The sequence below is a fragment of the Physella acuta genome, unplaced genomic scaffold (genome assembly GCF_028476545.2).
Source record: "Physella acuta isolate Inbredline_101_S28 unplaced genomic scaffold, ASM2847654v3 ptg000172l, whole genome shotgun sequence".
Taxonomy (NCBI): Eukaryota; Metazoa; Mollusca; class Gastropoda; family Physidae; genus Physella; species Physella acuta.
This window is the reverse complement of record NW_026731691.1, coordinates 160,445-179,839: the sequence shown is the minus strand read 5'-3', so window position 1 is coordinate 179,839 and position 19,395 is coordinate 160,445. Positions and strand designations below refer to the sequence as shown.

Here is a 19,395-nt window from a genome sequence, read left to right as displayed (position 1 = left end):
TAAACGTTTTTTAAATGCAAGTATTATTTAAGAATTAACACTTAAAAAATTTTAATTTTATTTTTTAAAAATGTGGTTCTTTTTTTTTTTTCAACTTTGGCCTAACCGAAATATGTGCCGATTAAATTGATACGTTGGATCAATTAAGGCGGGAAACATATGGAGCTGTGAATGTTGGGATTAAACATGGACGACTGTATCCAGATAGGCCTGTTGTTTGCTGAGCTGGGCTCACGTCTGCTGAGGGTAATGTTGACATGAGGCAATCGACATGTGAGAGTCAACACCTGGTGTGTGGGGCGGTGTGTGGGGGCGATGTGTGGGGTGGTGTGTGGGGCGGTGTGTAGGGCGGTGTGTGGGGCCGTATGGGGGGTAAATTGGATGGTGTGTGGGAGGTCTGTGAGGCGGTGTATCGGGCAATGCGTGTGACGGTGAGTGCGGGGTGGGGTCTACAACTGGAATGTGGGGTGGAAAGGAAGCTTTTCCTTTATACTTCTAATACGAGAAAGTAAAAAAAATACAGCATAAAATGATTTTTACCTTGCAGCATAAGAATGTTAACTTAATCTGACGCTTAATAATTGTGAGGCGCCAACATTTTAGGTTTAGTGTGGCGGCTTTGTCGTGTGACGCCCTGTATTTGTTGTGTGACACCCTGTATTTGTTGTGTGACACCCTGTATTTGTTGTGTGACACCCTGTATTTGCCGTGTGACGCCCTGTATTTGTTGTGTGACACCCTGTATTTGCCGTGTGACACCCTGTATTTGCCGTGTGACACCCTGTATTTGCCGTGTGACACCCTGTATTTGCCGTGTGACACCCTGTATTTGCCGTGTGACACCCTGTATTTGCCGTGTGACGCCCAGTATTTGCCGTGTGACGCCCTGTATTTGCCGTGTGATGCCCTGTATTTGCCGTGTGACGCCCTGTATTTTCCTTGTGACGCCCTGTATTTGCCGTGTGACGCCCTGTATTTGCCGCGTATTTGCCATGTGACGCCCTGTATTTGCCGTGTGACGCCCTGTATTTGCCGCGTATTTGCCATGTGACGCCCTGTATTTGCCGTGTGACGCCCTGTATTTGTCGTGTGACGCCCTGTATTTGTCGTGTGACGCCCTGTATTTGTCGTGTGACGCCCTTATTTTCCGTGTGACACCCTGTATTTGCCGTGTATTTGCCGTGTGACACCCTGTAATTGCAGTGTGACGCCCTTGTCGTTGGTATAAAAAATAATTGCAACATGCACCATTATAAAAGCACCCATCACCCAAATCTAATTGTTTTGACGTAGTTTTGCAATAATCCTGCGACATCTGACCTAAATCCAATTATTTTTGTGTAATTATGCAATAATCTCACACGTACGCGTGCGTGAGTAGCTTTATGTTTTTTTTCTCTCACCTTCTGCTACAGGTAAACATCAAATCATTTCCCCCCACCTATAAATGCACGTCATGACGTCTTTGTCCAGCACGTCTTGACTCTCTAAACCTCCCTGTCTAAACCCAGACTGACATCCAAGGTAAAATATTGAATGTGAACTAGTCTATTTTATTTACTTGTATTGAAACCTTTTGATTATTGTATAGGCGATGTTAAAATTCGATTTGGATTTGAACATTATTTATATACATTTTATTATCTAAGGGTTATGAGTTATGAGCTAGCTATGCAAAATATTTGAGGAACTAAGATTCTTCTGATATAAAACGTACGAAACAAAAGTCGATACAAACGCTTACAAAAAGATTCCCAATTAACAATAATAAGTTAATTGAGTTTATTATAGGTTTCATCTGTTTTGGAGCTCTAGTTAAGTCAATACATTACCTACGCTACCGAAATTGTTTGAATATTTACCTTGGTTTTATTTACGTTAAGTCAAAATTGAAAACTTTCAGATGTGTCGTCTCTCATTCGTTCTACTCGTGTCAGCCTTAGTAGCTGGGGCCTTAGGTAAGTTTTTATAGAGGACTCACGTTAATAGAACTTGAACTTTTTTTTTTAGAATACTCCTTTTAGAAATTAAATTCTTAATATAACTCTCACGTAAACAATTTAACTCTTTATTAAAAAACGTCAAAATGTAACTCTTTATAAAACACTCACGTTAAAATTTAAACTCTATATATACGACTTACGTTAAAAAACTTAAACTCTGTATAAAACACCCACGTTAAAACTGAACTTACTGAACTTGTTCTAGAACTTAATCTACTCCACCTGCAGGCGCCACGTGCCAGAGGCGTGTCTGTTACCACACCAACTGGTCCCAGTACCGAACACAGCCTGCCCAATTCCTGCCCAGTAACATCAACGCTTCTCTCTGCACGCACATCATATACGCCTTCGCCAAGTTGAGCAACAACCAGTTAGCGCCCTTTGAGTGGAACGATGACGATACTGCGACCAGCAAGGGGATGTAAGCGAGATTTTATCACTTTAAATACTCCCGATTCATATTGTGGCAATGAAGATTCGACCCTTATTATTTAAGTGATAAAAAATTTGAAAGATAAAATTATATTTTTTTATACTTAATTTTTTTTTTACCCGTTCTTACAATCAAGTATTAAAATGTAAAAACACTATTTCGTACATTATTTTTAGTAACCAAGAATTTCTTAAAATTAAGAATTACTTATTTGCCAAAAATTACATGAGGATAGTACAGGGGTCGGCAACCTTTTGAAGCGGAAGAGCCAAAAGTTACAATTTTCAACATTTCCGTGGTTTTAAAGAGCCACTAAAAAATTTTTATTTCAAATATTTTATTTTTTGATTAAGATTATTAGTATTTGTGCAAGGAGCTGGAGAGACGCATCTTGATATCAAAAGAGCCGCATGCGGCTCGCGAGCCGCAGGTTGCCGACCCCTGGGATAGTAGTAACTACTTGTTGAAATTGCGGACTTCTCTCTCTATTTTTGAGACCTAGAAATCAATCTAATTAGCAATACGTAGACCTTAATGTATTCTGGAGAAATATATATTCCATGGTAAACACACATTTAATTTAGCTACCGAAGGAGACGTGCTGTTTTTCTCAACACTCCAGGAAATAGTTATCTTCAAAGCCAACATAACGTTTAATCAGACTCTAGAGTCTAGACATGTACATTATTATTTTTTCAGTTATAACTTTAAAGATTGTTTTTTTTTGTTTTACTTTCCAAAAATTTCATACATTTTCAATATTGACAGATCTTCCAATACAAAGAAATTACGTAGGCAGAGTAGCAAGAAAATATTTGTGTTGGCGAAAAAAAAATGTAAAAATTAATTAATTAAAACCGGGTTCTAACTGATTATTCAAGACACTAAATTAGATGGGTCATTCGATAAGGTGTTTTACTTTTTACTTATTTTCATGTTGGTATTTCCTCTAAGATAGCAGCCACGCACGACAGGTTCTCTAGTTGCCTATAATAAACGATCTTATTAATTATCCGACGCTAACAAGGGTATCACTAAGTAACACATCGAAATGTGGCTATAATGTTGCGTCGATGCCGGTGATTACTAACCCAACAGACTTGTATTCAGTACGCGGGCTGGAGTCATTACTCCATCACTGAGTTTACTCAGCTCTAATGGGTACTCGAGTCAGTAGGCCATCCCTGAGTTCATTTAGCTCTAATGGGTACTCGAGTCAGTAGGCCATACCTGAGTTCATTCAGCTCTATTGGGTACTCGAGTCAGTTTGTCATCCCTGAGTTCATTCAGCTCTAATGGGTACTCGAGTCAGTTTGTCATCCCTGAGTTCATTCAGCTCTAATGGGTACTCGAGTCAGTTTGTCATCCCTGAGTTCATTCAGCTCTAATGGGTACTCGAGTCAGTTTGTCATCCCTGAGTTCATTCAGCTCTAATGGGTACTCGAGTCAGTTTGTCATCCCTGAGTTCATTCAGCTCTAATGGGTACTCGAGTCAGTTTGTCATCCCTGAGTTCATTCAGCTCTAATTAGTACTCGAGTCAGTTTGTCATCCCTGAGTTCATTCAGCTCTAATGGGTACTCAAGTCAGTAGGCCATCCCTGTGTTCATTCAGCTCTATTAGGTACTCGAGTCAGTAAGCCATCCCTGAGTTTATTCAGCTCTAATGGGTACTCGAGTCAGTTTGTCATCCCTGAGTTCATTCAGCTCTAATGGGTACTCGAGTCAGTTTGTCATCCCTGAGTTCATTCAGCTCTAATGGGTACTCGAGTCAGTTTGTCATCCCTGAGTTCATTCAGCTCTAATGGGTACTCGAGTCAGTTTGTCATCCCTGAGTTCATTCAGCTCTAATGGGTACTCGAGTCAGTTTGTCATCCCTGAGTTCATTCAGCTCTAATGGGTACTCGAGTCAGTTTGTCATCCCTGAGTTCATTCAGCTCTAATTAGTACTCGAGTCAGTTTGTCATCCCTGAGTTCATTCAGCTCTAATGGGTACTCAAGTCAGTAGGCCATCCCTGTGTTCATTCAGCTCTATTAGGTACTCGAGTCAGTAAGCCATCCCTGAGTTTATTCAGCTCTAATGGGTACTCGAGTCAGCAGCCCATCCCTGAGTTCATTTAGCTTTACTCGAGCCAGTAACCCATCGCTGAGTTCATTCAGCTCTAATGGGTACTCGAGTCAGTATGTCATCCCTGAGTTCATTCAGCTCTATTGGGTACTCGAGTCAGTTTGTCATCCCTGAGTTCATTCAGCTCAATCGGGTACTCAAGTCAGTTTGTCATCCCTGAGTTCATTCAGCTCTAATGGGTACTCAAGTCAGTAGGCCATACCTGAGTTCATTCAGCTCTATTGGGTACTCGAGTCAGTTTGTCATCCCTGAGTTCATTCAGCTCTAATGGGTACTCGAGTCAGTAGGCCATCCCTGAGTTCATTTAGCTTTACTTGAGCCAGTAACCCATCCCTGAGTTCATTCAGCTCTAATGGGTACTCGAGTCAGTTTGTCATCCCTGAGTTCATTCAGCTCTAATGGGTACTCGAGTCAGTAGGCCATCCCTGAGTTCATTTAGCTTTACTCGAGCCAGTAACCCATCCCTGAGTTCATTCAGCTCTAATGGGTACTCGAGTCAGTATGTCATCCCTGAGTTCATTCAGCTCTATGGGGTACTCGAGTCAGTTTGTCATCCCTGAGTTCATTCAGCTCAATCGGGTACTCAAGTCAGTTTGTCATCCCTGAGTTCATTCAGCTCTAATGGGTACTCAAGTCAGTAGGCCATACCTGAGTTCATTCAGCTCTATTGGGTACTCGAGTCAGTTTGTCATCCCTGAGTTCATTCAGCTCTAATGGGTACTCGAGTCAGTAGGCCATCCCTGAGTTCATTTAGCTTTACTTGAGCCAGTAACCCATCCCTGAGTTCATTCAGCTCTAATGGGTACTCGAGTCAGTTTGTCATCCCTGAGTTCATTCAGCTCTAATGGGTACTCGAGTCAGTAGGCCATCCCTGAGTTCATTTAACTTTACTCGAGCCAGTAACCCATCCCTGAGTTCATTCAGCTCTAATGGGTACTCGAGTCAGTATGTCATCCCTGAGTTCATTCAGCTCTATTGGGTACTCGAGTCAGTTTGTCATCCCTGAGTTCATTCAGCTCAATCGGGTACTCAAGTCAGTTTGTCATCCCTGAGTTCATTCAGCTCTAATGGGTACTCAATTCAGTAGGCCATACCTGAGTTCATTCAGCTCTATTGGGTACTCGAGTCAGTTTGTCATCCCTGAGTTCATTCAGCTCTAATGGGTACTCGAGTCAGTAGGCCATCCCTGAGTTCATTTAGCTTTACTCGAGCCAGTAACCCATCCCTGAGTTCATTCAGCTCTAATGGGTACTCGAGTCAGTATGTCATCCCTGAGTTAATTCAGCTCTATTGGGTACTCGAGTCAGTAGGCCATCCCTGAGTTCATTCAGCTCTTATAAGTACTCGAGTCAGTATGTCATCCCTGAGTTAATTCAGCTCTATTGGGTACTCGTCAGTAGGCCATCCCTGACTTCATTCAGCTCTAATGTGTACTCGAGTCAGGAAAAGAAAAGGCAGTTGGCACATTACCCCTTTACATACCAAAAGTAAACAATCTATGAGCACTGTTTTGTGTTTGTTCTAAAGCAGCCTTGCTAGCCTGACGATTCTCATCACCAGGTACTCCAAGTTCAACGACCTGAAGCTGACCAACCCACAGCTGAAGACCCTCCTGGCCGTGGGGGGCTACAACCTGGGCACCGCACCCTTCAGCCAGATGGCGGCCACGCCCACCACACGCGCGCGCTTCATCCAGACCGCCATTAAATTCTTGCGTGACCGGAAGTTTGATGGCCTTGACCTAGACTGGGAGTACCCGGCGCTCCGGGGGAGCCCGGCAGGTGACGCTCACCTCTTCACCTTGTTGGTGCAGGTAGGTGTCACCATTTGGTTGAAATACATGTGTCACCATTTGGTGAAATACAGGTGTCAAAATTTGGTGAAATACAGGTGTCACCATTTGGTGAAATATAGGTGTCAACATTTGGTGAAATACAGGTGTCACCATTTGGTGAAATACAAGTGTCACCATTCGGTAAAATACAGGTGTCACCATTTGGTGAAATACAAGTATCACCATTTGGTGAAATACAAGTGTCATCATTCGGTAAAATACAGGTGTCACTATTTGGTTAAAAATGCATGCGTCACCATTCTGTAATATACATGTGTCACCTTTTGGTAAAATACCGGTGTCACCATTCGGTAAAGTACAAATGTCACCATTCGGTAAAAAAACGTGTCAATTCGCCAAAATGCATGTGTCACCATTTGGTAAGGTATAGGTGTCAAACAGAGGCGTAGCGAGGGGGTGGGGGGGGACATATGTCCCCGGGCGCCGACCTTAGGGGGCGCCAAAATGGGTTGGAAAAACAAATTCAAATTGAAAGTTTGAGGGGGGGGGGCTGCAAATCGAAGTTCGAAGTTTGAGGGGAGGGGGGTGTAAATCGAAAGTTCGAGGGAGGGTGGTGCATTTTCTCCCGGCGAAAGAGAAAAACAAATTTATTTAGAAAAAATATTCTTTAACCAGTGTTGATCCCCCCCCCCCTCGTTCAGGAAATGTATGCGCCCCCCATCCCCACTCCGTTCCCTCGCCCTCCTCCGTAAGTTCAAATCGGTAAGATGCTGGTGTCGTCATATGGTTATACACAGGTGTCACCGCTCGTTAAGACGCAGGTGCCACCCACTAGCGACACAGGTCTCAGGTAATTTCACGTCTGCTTCCAGGAACTGGCCGCCGCCTTTGACCTGGAGCAGAAGACCAGCGGAAAACCCAAACTTCTGCTGTCTGCTGCTGTAGCCGCTGGCAAGGAGACAGTCGATGCCTTTGACCTGGAGCAGAAGACCAGCGGAAAACCCAAACTTCTGCTGTCTGCTGCTGTAGCCGCTGGCAAGGAGACAGTCGATGTGGCATACGAGATCAGCGCCATTGCCAGGTAAGACGTTATGGCCAGGTAAGACGTTTTGGCCAGGTAAGATGTTATGGCCAGGTAAGACGTTACGGCCAGGTAAGACGTTATGGCCAGGTAAGACGTTTTGGCCAGGTAAGACGTTATGGCCAGGTAAGACGATCTGGCCAGGTAAGACGTTATGGCCAGGTAAGACGTTATGGCCAGGTAAGACGTTATGGCCAGCCAGGTAAGACGTTATGGCCAGGTAAGTCGTTATTGCCAGGTAAGACGTATGGCCAAGTAAGACGTTATGGCCAGGTAAGACGTTATGGCCAGGTAAGATGTTATGGACAGGTAAGACGTTATGGCCAGGTAAGTCGTTATTGCCAGCCAGGTAAGACGTTATGGCCAGGTAAGACGTTATGGTCAGGTAAGTCGTTATTGCCAGCCAGGTAAGACGTTATGGCCAGGTAAGTCGTTATTGCCAGCCAGGTAAGACGTTATGGCCAGGTAAGTCGTTATTGCCAGCCAGGTAAGACGTTATGGCCAGGTAAGACGTTTTGGCCAGGTAAGATGTTATGGCCAGGTAAGACGTTATGGCCAGGTAAGACGTTATGGCCAGGTAAGACGTTATGGCCAGGTAAGACGTTATGGCCAGGTAAGACGTTATGGCCAGGTAAGACGTATGGCCAGGTAAGACGTTATGGCCAGGTAAGACGTTATTGCCAGGTAAGACGTATGGCCAGGTAAGACGTTATGGCCAGGTAAGACGTTATGGCCATGTAAGACGTTATGGCCAGGTAAGACGTTATGGCCAGGTAAGACGTTATGGCCAGGTAAGACGTTATGGCCAGGTAAGACGTTTTGGCCAGGGAAGACGTTATGGTCAGGTAAGACGTTATGGCCAGGTAAGACGTTATGATAAGGTAAGACGTTATGGCCAGGTAAGACGTTATGGCCAGGTAAGACGTTATGGCCAGGTAAGACGTTATGGCCAGGTAAGACGTTATGGCCAGGTAAGACGTTATGGCCAGGTAAGACATTATGGCCAGGTAAGACGTTATGGCCAGGTAAGACGTTATGGCCAGGTAAGACGTTATGGTCAGGTAAGACGTTATGGTCAGGTAAGACGTTATGGCCAGGTAAGACGTATGGCCAGGTAAGACGTTATGGCCAGGTAAGACGTATGGCCAGGTAAGACGTTATGGCCAGGTAAGACGTTATGGCCAGGTAAGACGTTATGGTCAGGTAAGACGTTATGGCCAAGTAAGACGTTTTTGCCAGGTAAGACGTTATGGCCAGGTAAGATGTTATGGTCAGGTTAGACTTTATGGCCAGGTAAGACGTTATGGCCAGATAAGACGTTATGGCCAGGTAAGACGTTATGGCCAGGTAAGACGTTATGGCCAGATAAGACGTTATGGCCAGGTAAGACGTTATGGCCAGGTAAGACGTTATGGCCAGGAACAACATTTTATAATGGCCAGGTACAAGATTTTATAATGGCCAGGTACATTTTATAATGGCCAGGTACAACATTTTATAATGGCCAGGTAAGACGTTATGGCCAGATAAGACGTCATGGCCAGCCAGGTAAGACGTTATGGCCAGGTAAGAAGTTTTGGCCAGGTAAGAAGTTATGGCCAGGTACAACATTTTATAATGGCCAGGTATAAGATTTTATAATGGCCAGGTACAACATTTTATAATGGCCAGGTAAGACGTTATGGCCAGGTAAGAAGTTATGGCCAGGTACAAGATTTTATAATGGCCAGGTACGAGATTTTATAATGGCCATATACGAGATTTAGACTGGTCGGGTACGTCTTTTAGAATGGGCGGGAAACAAATGGAGGCTATAGAACTGCAGGGTACCGTCGTCAACAACCACAGTCTTGAGGAAAATCACGTGATCCAGCCCATCTGAACCCATTGCTTGCTACATGGTGTATTCTTCCAACTGTATGGAGTAACAGTACAATTTCGTGTACTTAACTAAGACTTTAACGCCACCTCCCTTGACTAAACGTAACTCTAGTGTCAGGACCAATAGCTAACCCTAACTCTAACCTCTTTAATCGTGATTCCCCATTACCGCGCTAATTACTCTGACGTCACCACACAGCAAGCTGGACTTCATCAACCTAATGAGCTACGACTTCCACGGTAGCTGGGACCCCGTGACTGGCCACAACAGTCCACTCTACGCTGGTCTGCTGGAAACTGGTGCCATCAGGAACTACAACGTCGTAAGTTAACCCTTTAGGTGCTCTTGTGTAGATTATCCCTGTTGATGCCGTTCTGTTAATTAACCCTTTAGATGCTTTTGTGTAAATTAAACTTGAAGTTGCCTTGGTGTGAATGACCCCTGTAGGCGCCCATCTGATAATTAACCGTTTAGGTGCTCTTGTGTAAATTAACTATTTTGGTGTTCATGTGTAGATTAACCCTTTAGGTGCACTTCAGTATATTAACTCTTTATGTTCTCTTGTGTAGATTAACCCTGTATGTGCTGTTCTGTTAATTAACCGTGTAGGTGCCCTTCTGTTTCTTAACCCTTTAGGTGCTCTTGTGTAAATTAACCCTTTTGGTGCTCATGTGTAGATTAACCCTTTAGGTACACTTCAGTAAATTAACTCTTTATGTTCTCTTGTGTAAATTAAGCATGTACGTGCCCGTCTGTTAATTAACCCTTTAGGTGCTTTTTCATAAATAAACCCTGAGAAGCCTTGGTTTAAATTAACCCTGTAGGTGCTGTTGTATCAGTAAATAATTTATGTGTTGTTTGCCGTCATTAAAGTTGTACACTAGCCTTGTTAATTGTGTTTTGTAGATTAACCCGTTAATTAAATTTTAATAATTTAGAGGACGTATTGCAATATTAATAGTTGATCCAAATTTTAAGTTAACCCTTTAGGATTCGCAATGTTGTGAACTACAGTCAAATCCGTATAGAAAATAATTTCTTAAAGCATAAGACTTTAAATGTACAATTTTATATATAGAGTTTGGTTTTTAAGTAAATATAAATATAATTTCTGAAAATAAAACGATATTTTATTATCTAATCTTTAGTATAGATTGTAGTGTACTCTTATATCGCTATGAGAAGACTATATTATTATTTACATAAATTGTACTATAAAAAGAATATTTTCACTCCATAGGACTTTGCGGCCAAGTACTGGGTGTCTAAAGGCGCCCTCAAGTCTAAGATCAACATTGGTCTGCCGACGTACGGGAGGTCATTCACACTTTCCAGCGTCAGCAAAAACAACACCGGGGACCCTGCCGCAGGCGCAGGTCCTGCCGGCAGGTTCACACAGGAGCCCGGCTCCTTGTCTTATTACGAGGTAATTAATTATGCCAACCACCGGGTTTTCTAGGTCTTCAAAAGTTGATTTGCACCATCAAATTCAGGTCGTGAGCACTAGGCTTGTAACCGAACACTCTAGGTCTGTCTTGTCTGAAACTGTCCACACCCCGCAACCCCCCCCCCCCCCACTCAATGGTGCCATTCACAAGGGGAGGGAATAAAGTCTATGGTGGGAACTTACATGTCACTGTGTCTGGTACCATGGACGCGAGAAATTCTCGGTTCTTCGTCCTGTGCGGTCCTGTACGGTCCTGTACCCGTGTAGAGCCGGCAATGCCAGAAAAGCCGGCAATAACAGTAGAGCCGGCAACCAGAGTGGAGCCGGCAATACAAGTAGAGCCGGCAACCAGAGTGGAGCCGGCAATACCAGTAGAGCCGACAACCAGAGTGGAGCCGAAAATACGAGTAGATCCGGCAACCAGAGTGGAGCCGGCAATACAAGTAGAGCCGGCAACCAGAGTGGAGCCGGCAATACAAGTAGAGCCGGCAACCAGAGTGGAGCCGGCAATACAAGTAGAGCCGGCAATACCAATAGAGCCGGCTATATCAGTAGAGCCGGCAACCAAAGTGGAGCCGGCAATACCAGAGGAGAAAATCAGGCTTAACAACCCGTATTTTGACACAGCCGGCTCTGATGGGTACCTAACTCATGTTAGGGAAAGTAAAGGCGGCTTGGCATAGTGTTGACCACAATATCCCTTCATATGCCGAGGTAAAAAAACATACAAACTCCATTTTATCTGCCCAATGGATCGCTATATCTAAATTCAGAATTATTTTGAATTGAGTGTTGAGTGCGAGTTGGACTGCTGTTGACAATGTTGACTTGTCTAGCGAGTTGGACTGCTGTTGACAATGTTGACATGTCTAGCGAGTTGGACTGCTGTTGACAATGTTGACATGTCTAGCGAGTTGGACTGCTGTTGACAATGTTGACATGTCTAGCGAGTTGGACTGCTGTTGACAATGTTGACATGTCTAGCGAGTTGGACTGCTGTTGACAATGTTGACATGTCTAGCGAGTTGGACTGCTGTTGACAATGTTGACATGTCTAGCGAGTTGAACTGTTGTTGACAAAATTGACCTGTCTCAACAGATCTGCGAGATGATCTCCCAGGGTGCGACAGTAAGACGCAGCATGGACCAGCAGGTGCCCTACCTCGTCAAGGGCAGCGTCTGGGTGGGGTACGACGACCCAGTGAGCTTAAGAAACAAGGTACGCCACTACATGTCGTTGTACTAGCGGTTTGCAGGTTCAATTAACATGGTTAACTTTACCTGACCAAAGGGGTCATAACTTTTATATTTTGTGAAGGGAAGACAATTTCAGATACTCATGACTAACACTGTCATGTTGCGATGTATTTATTGAAATCTTAGTTTACAGCAGATAGGAATGGGTTAGGGTAAATCAAACAGGTTAGGAAATTTCTTATAGAAAACTAGGTAAAATTCTTAGAAACTAGGACGCTTTTGTTTAAGAAAACATGAAAATTTCCTTTAAATACAGGAAATTCCAATATAAACGCGAATACCCCACAGAAAACAGGAAATTCACCAAGAAAACCGGAAATTCTCATAACAATACGAAGAATTCTCTCGGAAATCAGTAAAATTCCCATTAAAAAAGATGAAATTCCCTATGTAAACGGAAAATCTCAAAAGAAAAAAGTAAATTCAGTTAGAAAATCTCAGACCAACATGGCTAATTAAGGACTAGAGCTAAGCCCACTCGTCTCACAAAAATATGGTAGGACAAAAACATCATGTAAAAACTTATGGACATAACGGATGGGGAATGATACTACGTCTGACAGAGGTACTGTATCTGATAAATTATAAAGTTGGTGACGTCTTGACCATATTTTCCGTAGGGAGTTAACAGCAATATAAAAACAAACATGGCCGGAAATTACGAAAAGATTAGTAATTACAGCCCACATTATCAACTGAATTTAGATATTATTGCACACAAATTTTTAAAACATCAATGTAGAAGGAAAGCAAGCTTATCATCGATGCTTTCCTTGAGCTCAAAGTAGACAATTTACACGGAGTAAAATCTATAATGTATATATTCCCGTTTTCTATTTTCGTATGAAATGGTGTGATACGGAAATATATCAATGCATAATTCCTTTCAGATTGAGCCTGAGAATAAATGGACATTGGACAAATGTTGAGACAATGGACATTGGACAAATGAGGAGAGACAGTGGACATTGGACTAATGATAAGAGACAAAATTAGATAATAGACTGTAGTTTTGACAGAATATTTCAGGTTCAAGAAAATTGATTTTTCTAACAACTTGAAAATTCAACTGACCTGTAAACTATTATTTTGAATCAGTGTAACTACAAGAACTGATGACACTTTAAGAAAAATTCCTTTAAAACAATCAAGTTGTTTTGGAGACTTGACGTAAAAAAGACGAACTTGGGAACAGGTGGATATATAAAATAAACAACCTCTTACTACTACAATGTTACCAGTATCTTTAATCAATCATAGCATCTTCAACCTACTTAACACATACAGGTCAACGCCAATATTCGAGTACTCGAGTACCATGTAAATCAACATACTCTACTCCATCTCAACCAATCAACTAATCTCAGGTCTTAGACCCGACACTCCACTGATAGCATCTTTGTTTACTACAAGATCTAGTAGGCCTACTGGGTTTGTTGATAAAGTGCTGATATTTTTTTTGTGAATTTACAACGCTGGCACGCATTTATTGACAATAGAAACGCAGCAACTGAATACATACAAGGTCCAAAGTGGTACATACAACCACAACTAAGCTGAACTAGCACCAACTGAACTCTTAGCCTAGATATAATTAAAAAAAATATGATTAAAACATATCTACATTTTATGCGCATTTCCATGAGAATTGATCAAAAATTGTTTACCATTCAGCGACCCCGCACAGAATCTCATGCCTAATCTATGCAGGTCGATCAATTGAAACTAGACCACACCGGAATAAATTAGCCAGCATGGGGAGGGGGGGGGGAGGGGGGGGGGGGGTGTAGGTCTAATCAGTTACATCACCATTCCACAAGCTGACCCAGAAAACTATAGGCTCAGGCCAGGGTGTGGAAAGATGAAGGGGTGGGCAGTGTTTCTTTCAGGCATTTCTTCGGTGGACATCCCCCACCTCCGAAACAAGTCTACCGCCACCGAAATATAGAGGATAGAGAAAATATATACTTTTACTAGTCTTCCCCCCTCCCCCCCTTGGGAAATTTTGCTCAGCCTCCCAAATGTTTCAAGTCCCCAAGCCCCCCCCCCCTCTCCCCGGAGAAAAAAGGTCTGAAAGAAACATTGGGGGGTAGGGTTGGGGATGGAGTAAGTAGTGAAGTACTGCACCTACTGCAAGTAACTTCATACGTTTTTAGAAAATAAAGTAACGTTTTGTGTCTAAGAAATGTCATGTAGGGTTAATTACTGAACTAATGTTATACGTGGAAAACTACTGAACAAATGTCATGAACTAATCACTGAACTAATGTTATGCGTGGTTAAATCTACCACAACGTCAGGCGTGAGTAATCACCAAACAGATGTCATGCATGGCCAATGACACCAATGACATGCTTGGTTAATGACATCAAATGACATGTGTGGTAAATTCCGTCATTTACGTCATGCGTGGTTAATCATCAAACGGATGTCATGTGTAGTTTATGCCATCAAATGCCATGCGTGGCTATACCATCAAATGACATGCGTAGCTATACCACCAAATGACATGCATGTGACATCTGACCCAGGTGAAGTACATCAAAGACAACGGCTACGGCGGGAGCATGCTGTGGACCCTGGACCAAGACGATTTCACCGGTACATTTTGTGGGCAGGGAAAATTTCCCTTGACCACAGCCGTCAGCCAGGAGTGTCTGGATGTCACCTCAGGGTGAATGCAGGTGAGTGGGGTTTACCTGTGACATCTGTGACACGCTGCGGCGTGACGATTCGACGTCACATACTATGTGACATATTTCTGTGACGGTTTTGGTGACGTTTGTATTGAACCGACATTTAATAAATGACACGAGACGTAGATGTTTAATACAACAAAAGTTCAGCCGCACGTAAAATACTAGTGACCACAAATGACCGCTAGTCTTCTTCATCTTCGTTCTTAGTTTTAGTGTTGGAAGGGATCCCCTACAACACAATTAAGTGACCGCTAGTGGCCGCACATGTTAATTGAAAAATTGCGTCTTAATCTTTAACTTAAGCATAACATCTTATTATCAAGTAAGGTCGTATTCTCAATTGCACTGTTAGATGTATCTCTGTATATATATATATACATATATATATATATATATATATATATATATATATATATATATATATATATATATATATATATATATATATATACGTTATATTTATTCAATTTATCTTTAAAAATCAGGTTTTTGTAATTTTTCTCCATTTTTGTTTCTGATTTTTTTAAGAAGAATTTTAGATTATAAAAGCACGACAAGTAAAATGTTTGCCTAAAAACTTTAATAAACTTAACACCTTTCATTTTACTCCCTTTTAAATAATCCTGTATTTTTAATCGAATGTGCATTGAATTTAATTTAGCTGTGTCTGTTGTCACTTGGAGTTAGGTGCCCCTGATGAACCAGGACAAAAGGAACAAGTTTGAACAACATAAAGACAGAATAAAATTCTATTCGTTTGTGATGAGTCCTGTGTGTGATCTCATTCTTTTTTTCAAATACACCACACCGTCATGATAGCGTGCACCAGAGAAGTCTTAGAATATGAATAAGCCTCTGTTTTAAATAGACATTGGATATCTGGTTGACTTAGATGTAGGTCGTAGCCTACGGTTTAAATTGATTGAAACTATAAGAAAGTATACAGTATATTAAAAAGAGTTCTCAATATGGTACTTGAATGGCCAGCGTTCGAATCCTAAGACTAAGGGTTCACCTCACACTGCGTGTTCCCCTAAGTCTCAGGGTTCACCTGAGACTGAGGGTTCACCTAAGACTGAGGGTTCACCTGAGACTGAGGGTTCACCTAAGACTGAGGGTTCACCTAAGACTGAGGGTTCACCTAAGACTGAGGGTTCACCTAAGACTGAGGGTTCACCTAAGACTGAGGGTTCACCTGAGACTGAGGGTTCACCTAAGACTGAGGGTTCACCTAAGACTGAGGGTTCACCTAAGACTGAGGGTTCACCTGAGACTGAGGGTTCACCTAAGACTGAGGGTTCACCTGAGGGTGAGGGTTCACCTAAGACTGAGGGTTCACCTGAGGGTGAGGGTTCACCTAAGACTGAGGGTTCACCTGAGACTGAGGGTTCACCTAAGACTGAGGGTTCACCTAAGACTGAGGGTTCACCTGAGGGTGAGGGTTCACCTGAGGGTGAGGGTTCACCTAAGACTGAGGGTTCACCTGAGGGTGAGGGTTCACCTAAGACTGAGGGTTCACCTGAGACTGAGGGTTCACCTAAGACTGAGGGTTCACCTAAGACTGAGGGTTCACCTGAGGGTGAGGGTTCACCTGAGGGTGAGGGTTCACCTAAGACTGAGGGTTCACCTGAGGGTGAGGGTTCACCTAAGACTGAGGGTTCACCTGAGACTGAGGGTTCACCTAAGACTGAGGGTTCACCTAAGACTGAGGGTTCACCTGAGGGTGAGGGTTCACCTGAGGGTGAGGGTTCACCTAAGACTGAGGGTTCACCTGAGGGTGAGGGTTCACCTAAGACTGAGGGTTCACCTGAGACTGAGGGTTCACCTAAGACTGAGGGTTCACCTAAGACTGAGGGTTCACCTAAGACTGAGGGTTCACCTGAGGGTGAGGGTTCACCTAAGACTGAGGGTTCACCTGAGACTGAGGGTTCACCTGAGACTGAGGGTTCACCTGAGACTGAGGGTTCACCTGAGGGTGAGGGTTCACCTAAGACTGAGGGTTCACCTGAGACTGAGGGTTCACCTGAGACTGAGGGTTGATATAAACTACCCTGGGGTGTGGAGCCTATGTGGTTTTGGGCAGGATTCAGTGTTCTGAATAAGTAGAAGGGGTCACGTGGTCGGGTCGGTAAAGTCCCGAGATCGAACCCCCGGGCAGACAAGGCTGGAGACAGCAACCTATCTAAGAGAGAAAACGTGTAGTTTATTTTTAGTTGGACAATGGTTATGGAAACAAATGGAAAAAGAAAAGCAGGCTGAAATCGGAGCCAAAGGCTTTTAGACGCATAACAAGCTGACGCGGCAACAGTGAATAAAGTAAAAACAGCATGTTTTGATGAAATGTTGTGTTTTCAAAATGTTAAGACAGGCAATTGACTGTGTAGTTAGGTACCGTGATAAGTGCTAGGATTAGAAAGGACCTAAGGAAAATACAAAAAGGAAATAGAACGCTCCTCTTATGAGAGCAGAGTAAAAATTAAAAAAAAAAATATTTCTGTAAAAATAACAGTTAGAAGAGGCGGCGCTGAATATTTAATTTGTCTTGTGTAGAAATTGAAGAAATCGTATTAAAACTCGGGTCAGCTTAATTCAAGCTCTCCTTAGTAGTAACAAACACACAACAAACAAGCAAGGGCCGATGTTTGTGTGGAGAGTGTCTCCCATTAAACGAGACACAAACCCTTTTGACTGTGCTTAGATTATGCCCCCTACAACACTCGAAGTTTTGGCTGTCGTTAGAATATGCCATACAACTAACAGGTTTGGCTGCCCTTAGATTATGCCCCAACAACAAACAATCTTGGCTGCCCTTAGATTATGCCCCTACAACAAATAATCTTGGCTGCCTTTAGATTATGCCCCAACAACAAATAATCGTGGCTGCCCTTAGAATATGCCCCAACAACAAATAATCTTGGCTGCCCTTAGATTATGCCCCAACAACAGACAATTTTGGCTGTCCTTAGATTATGCCCCAACAACAAATAATCTTGGCTGCCCTTAGATTATGCCCATACAACAATCTTGGCTGCCCTTAGATTATGCCCATCCAACAAATAATCTTGGCTGCCCTTAGATTATGCCCATACAACAAATAATCTTGGCTGCCCTTAGATTATGCCCCAACAACAAACAATCTTGGCTGCCCTTAGATTACGCCCCTACAACAAATAATCTTGGCTGCCTTTAGATTATGCCCCAACAACAAATAATCGTGGCTGCCCTTAGAATATGCCCCAACAACAAATAATCTTGGCTGCCCTTAGATTATGCCCCAACAACAGACAATTTTGGCTGTCCTTAGATTATGCCCCAACAACAAATAATCTTGGCTGCCCTTAGATTATGCCCATACAACAATCTTGGCTGCCCTTAGATTATGCCCATCCAACAAATAATCTTGGCTGCCCTTAGATTATGCCCATACAACAAATAATCTTGGCTGCCCTTAGATTATGCCCATACAACAAATAATCTTGGCTGCCCTTAGATTATGCCCATACAACAATCTTGGCTGCCCTTAGATTATGCCCATCCAACAAATAATCTTGGCTGCCCTTAGATTATGCCCATACAACAAACAATCTTGGGTGCCCTTAGATTATGCTTATACAACAATCTTGACTGCCGTTAGATTATGCCCCTACAACAAACAATCTTGGCTGCCCTTAGATTATGCCCTTCGACACACGAGCCGTCTTGGTCTATGGCACGACGAACAAGACAGCCTCTACGAGCGACTAATGGCACCAATCAAGCCCCAATCGAAGTCCAAGTCTAGTAGCGGCCAATTTGCGGTAGCGAAATAATATTTGTGGTGTGTGATTCATTGCGCGGCTACGCCCGACCCGGCTCGACCAATCGGCTGTCGGGAAAAGACGGTCACATGACCAGGGGGAAAATGCGATCAAAGCTAAGGACGGAAGCACGTGATCAGAACATTGTGTGGGCTTGTGGGGACACTTAGGTGATTGTGGGGGTAGAGAAACTGTGTGTACACGTCACGTGTTGTGGTGATTGGGGTCCAAAAGATGAAGCCCTTCCGGTTGTTGTCTGTGTTAGATGGAAGTCATCAAGATGACTGTAATCTATACAGTTTACAAAGTCATATATATATATATATATATATATATATATATATATATATATATATATATATATATATATATATATATATATATATATATATATATATATATATATACTAGCCGTCCCGGCCAGGCCCTGCTCTGGCGTCTGTGAAAAACCTTTCTGTTAAAGACCATTACCTGTGTGTTTAATAATCATCATAAGCCCGGCAATGCCCACCCAAACCACAACCAACCAAAACCAAAACAACATAACGCAAACATAACGCTAACACAATTACAAATACAAACGAAAACAAAAACCTAACAACAAACCCAACCACAAAGACCAATACTAACACAAAGAAAAAACAAACAAAAAAGCAAACAAAAACCTAACAACAAACCCAACCACAAACACCAATACGAACACAAAGAAAAAAACAAACGAAAAAGCAAACGAAAACAAACCAAATCTAAACGCAAAACCAACCACAAACACAAACACAAACCCAAAGAAAAAAACACAAACGAAAAAGCAAACGAAAACAAACCAAATCCAAACGCAAAACCAACCACAAACACAAATACAAACACAAACTCAAA

The 19,395-nt window shown here is 42.7% G+C and overlaps 1 protein-coding gene and 1 long non-coding RNA gene across 2 annotated transcripts in view; one reads left to right on the top strand and one right to left on the bottom strand.

Annotated features, from left to right (window-relative positions):
• LOC131936236 (uncharacterized) overlaps window positions 1–19,395 on the bottom strand; it is a 97,024-nt gene that overhangs the window by 4,581 nt on the left and 73,048 nt on the right. The window lies entirely within an intron of this gene.
• LOC131936235 (chitotriosidase-1) lies at window positions 1,471–15,485 on the top strand. The gene is made up of 10 exons (XM_059293144.1): window positions 1,471–1,524; window positions 1,904–1,958; window positions 2,232–2,424; window positions 6,122–6,374; window positions 7,313–7,437; window positions 9,518–9,641; window positions 10,560–10,745; window positions 11,866–11,985; window positions 14,555–14,707; window positions 15,410–15,485. Exons 2-9 carry the CDS (start codon window positions 1,904–1,906, stop codon window positions 14,699–14,701), a joined length of 1,203 nt encoding a protein of 400 aa, XP_059149127.1. The 5' UTR covers window positions 1,471–1,524; the 3' UTR covers window positions 14,702–14,707; window positions 15,410–15,485.

Bases quoted from the DNA above. Each gene is read 5' to 3' on its own strand.
- LOC131936235 (XM_059293144.1), top strand. From the start codon at position 1,904: ATGTGTCGTCTCTCATTCGTTCTACTCGTGTCAGCCTTAGTAGCTGGG. The intron at 6,375-7,312 runs GTAGGTGTCACC...GCCGCTGGCAAG, and splicing joins TCTTCACCTTGTTGGTGCAG to GAGACAGTCGATGCCTTTGA. The intron at 11,986-14,554 runs GTACGCCACTAC...CATCTGACCCAG, and splicing joins CAGTGAGCTTAAGAAACAAG to GTGAAGTACATCAAAGACAA.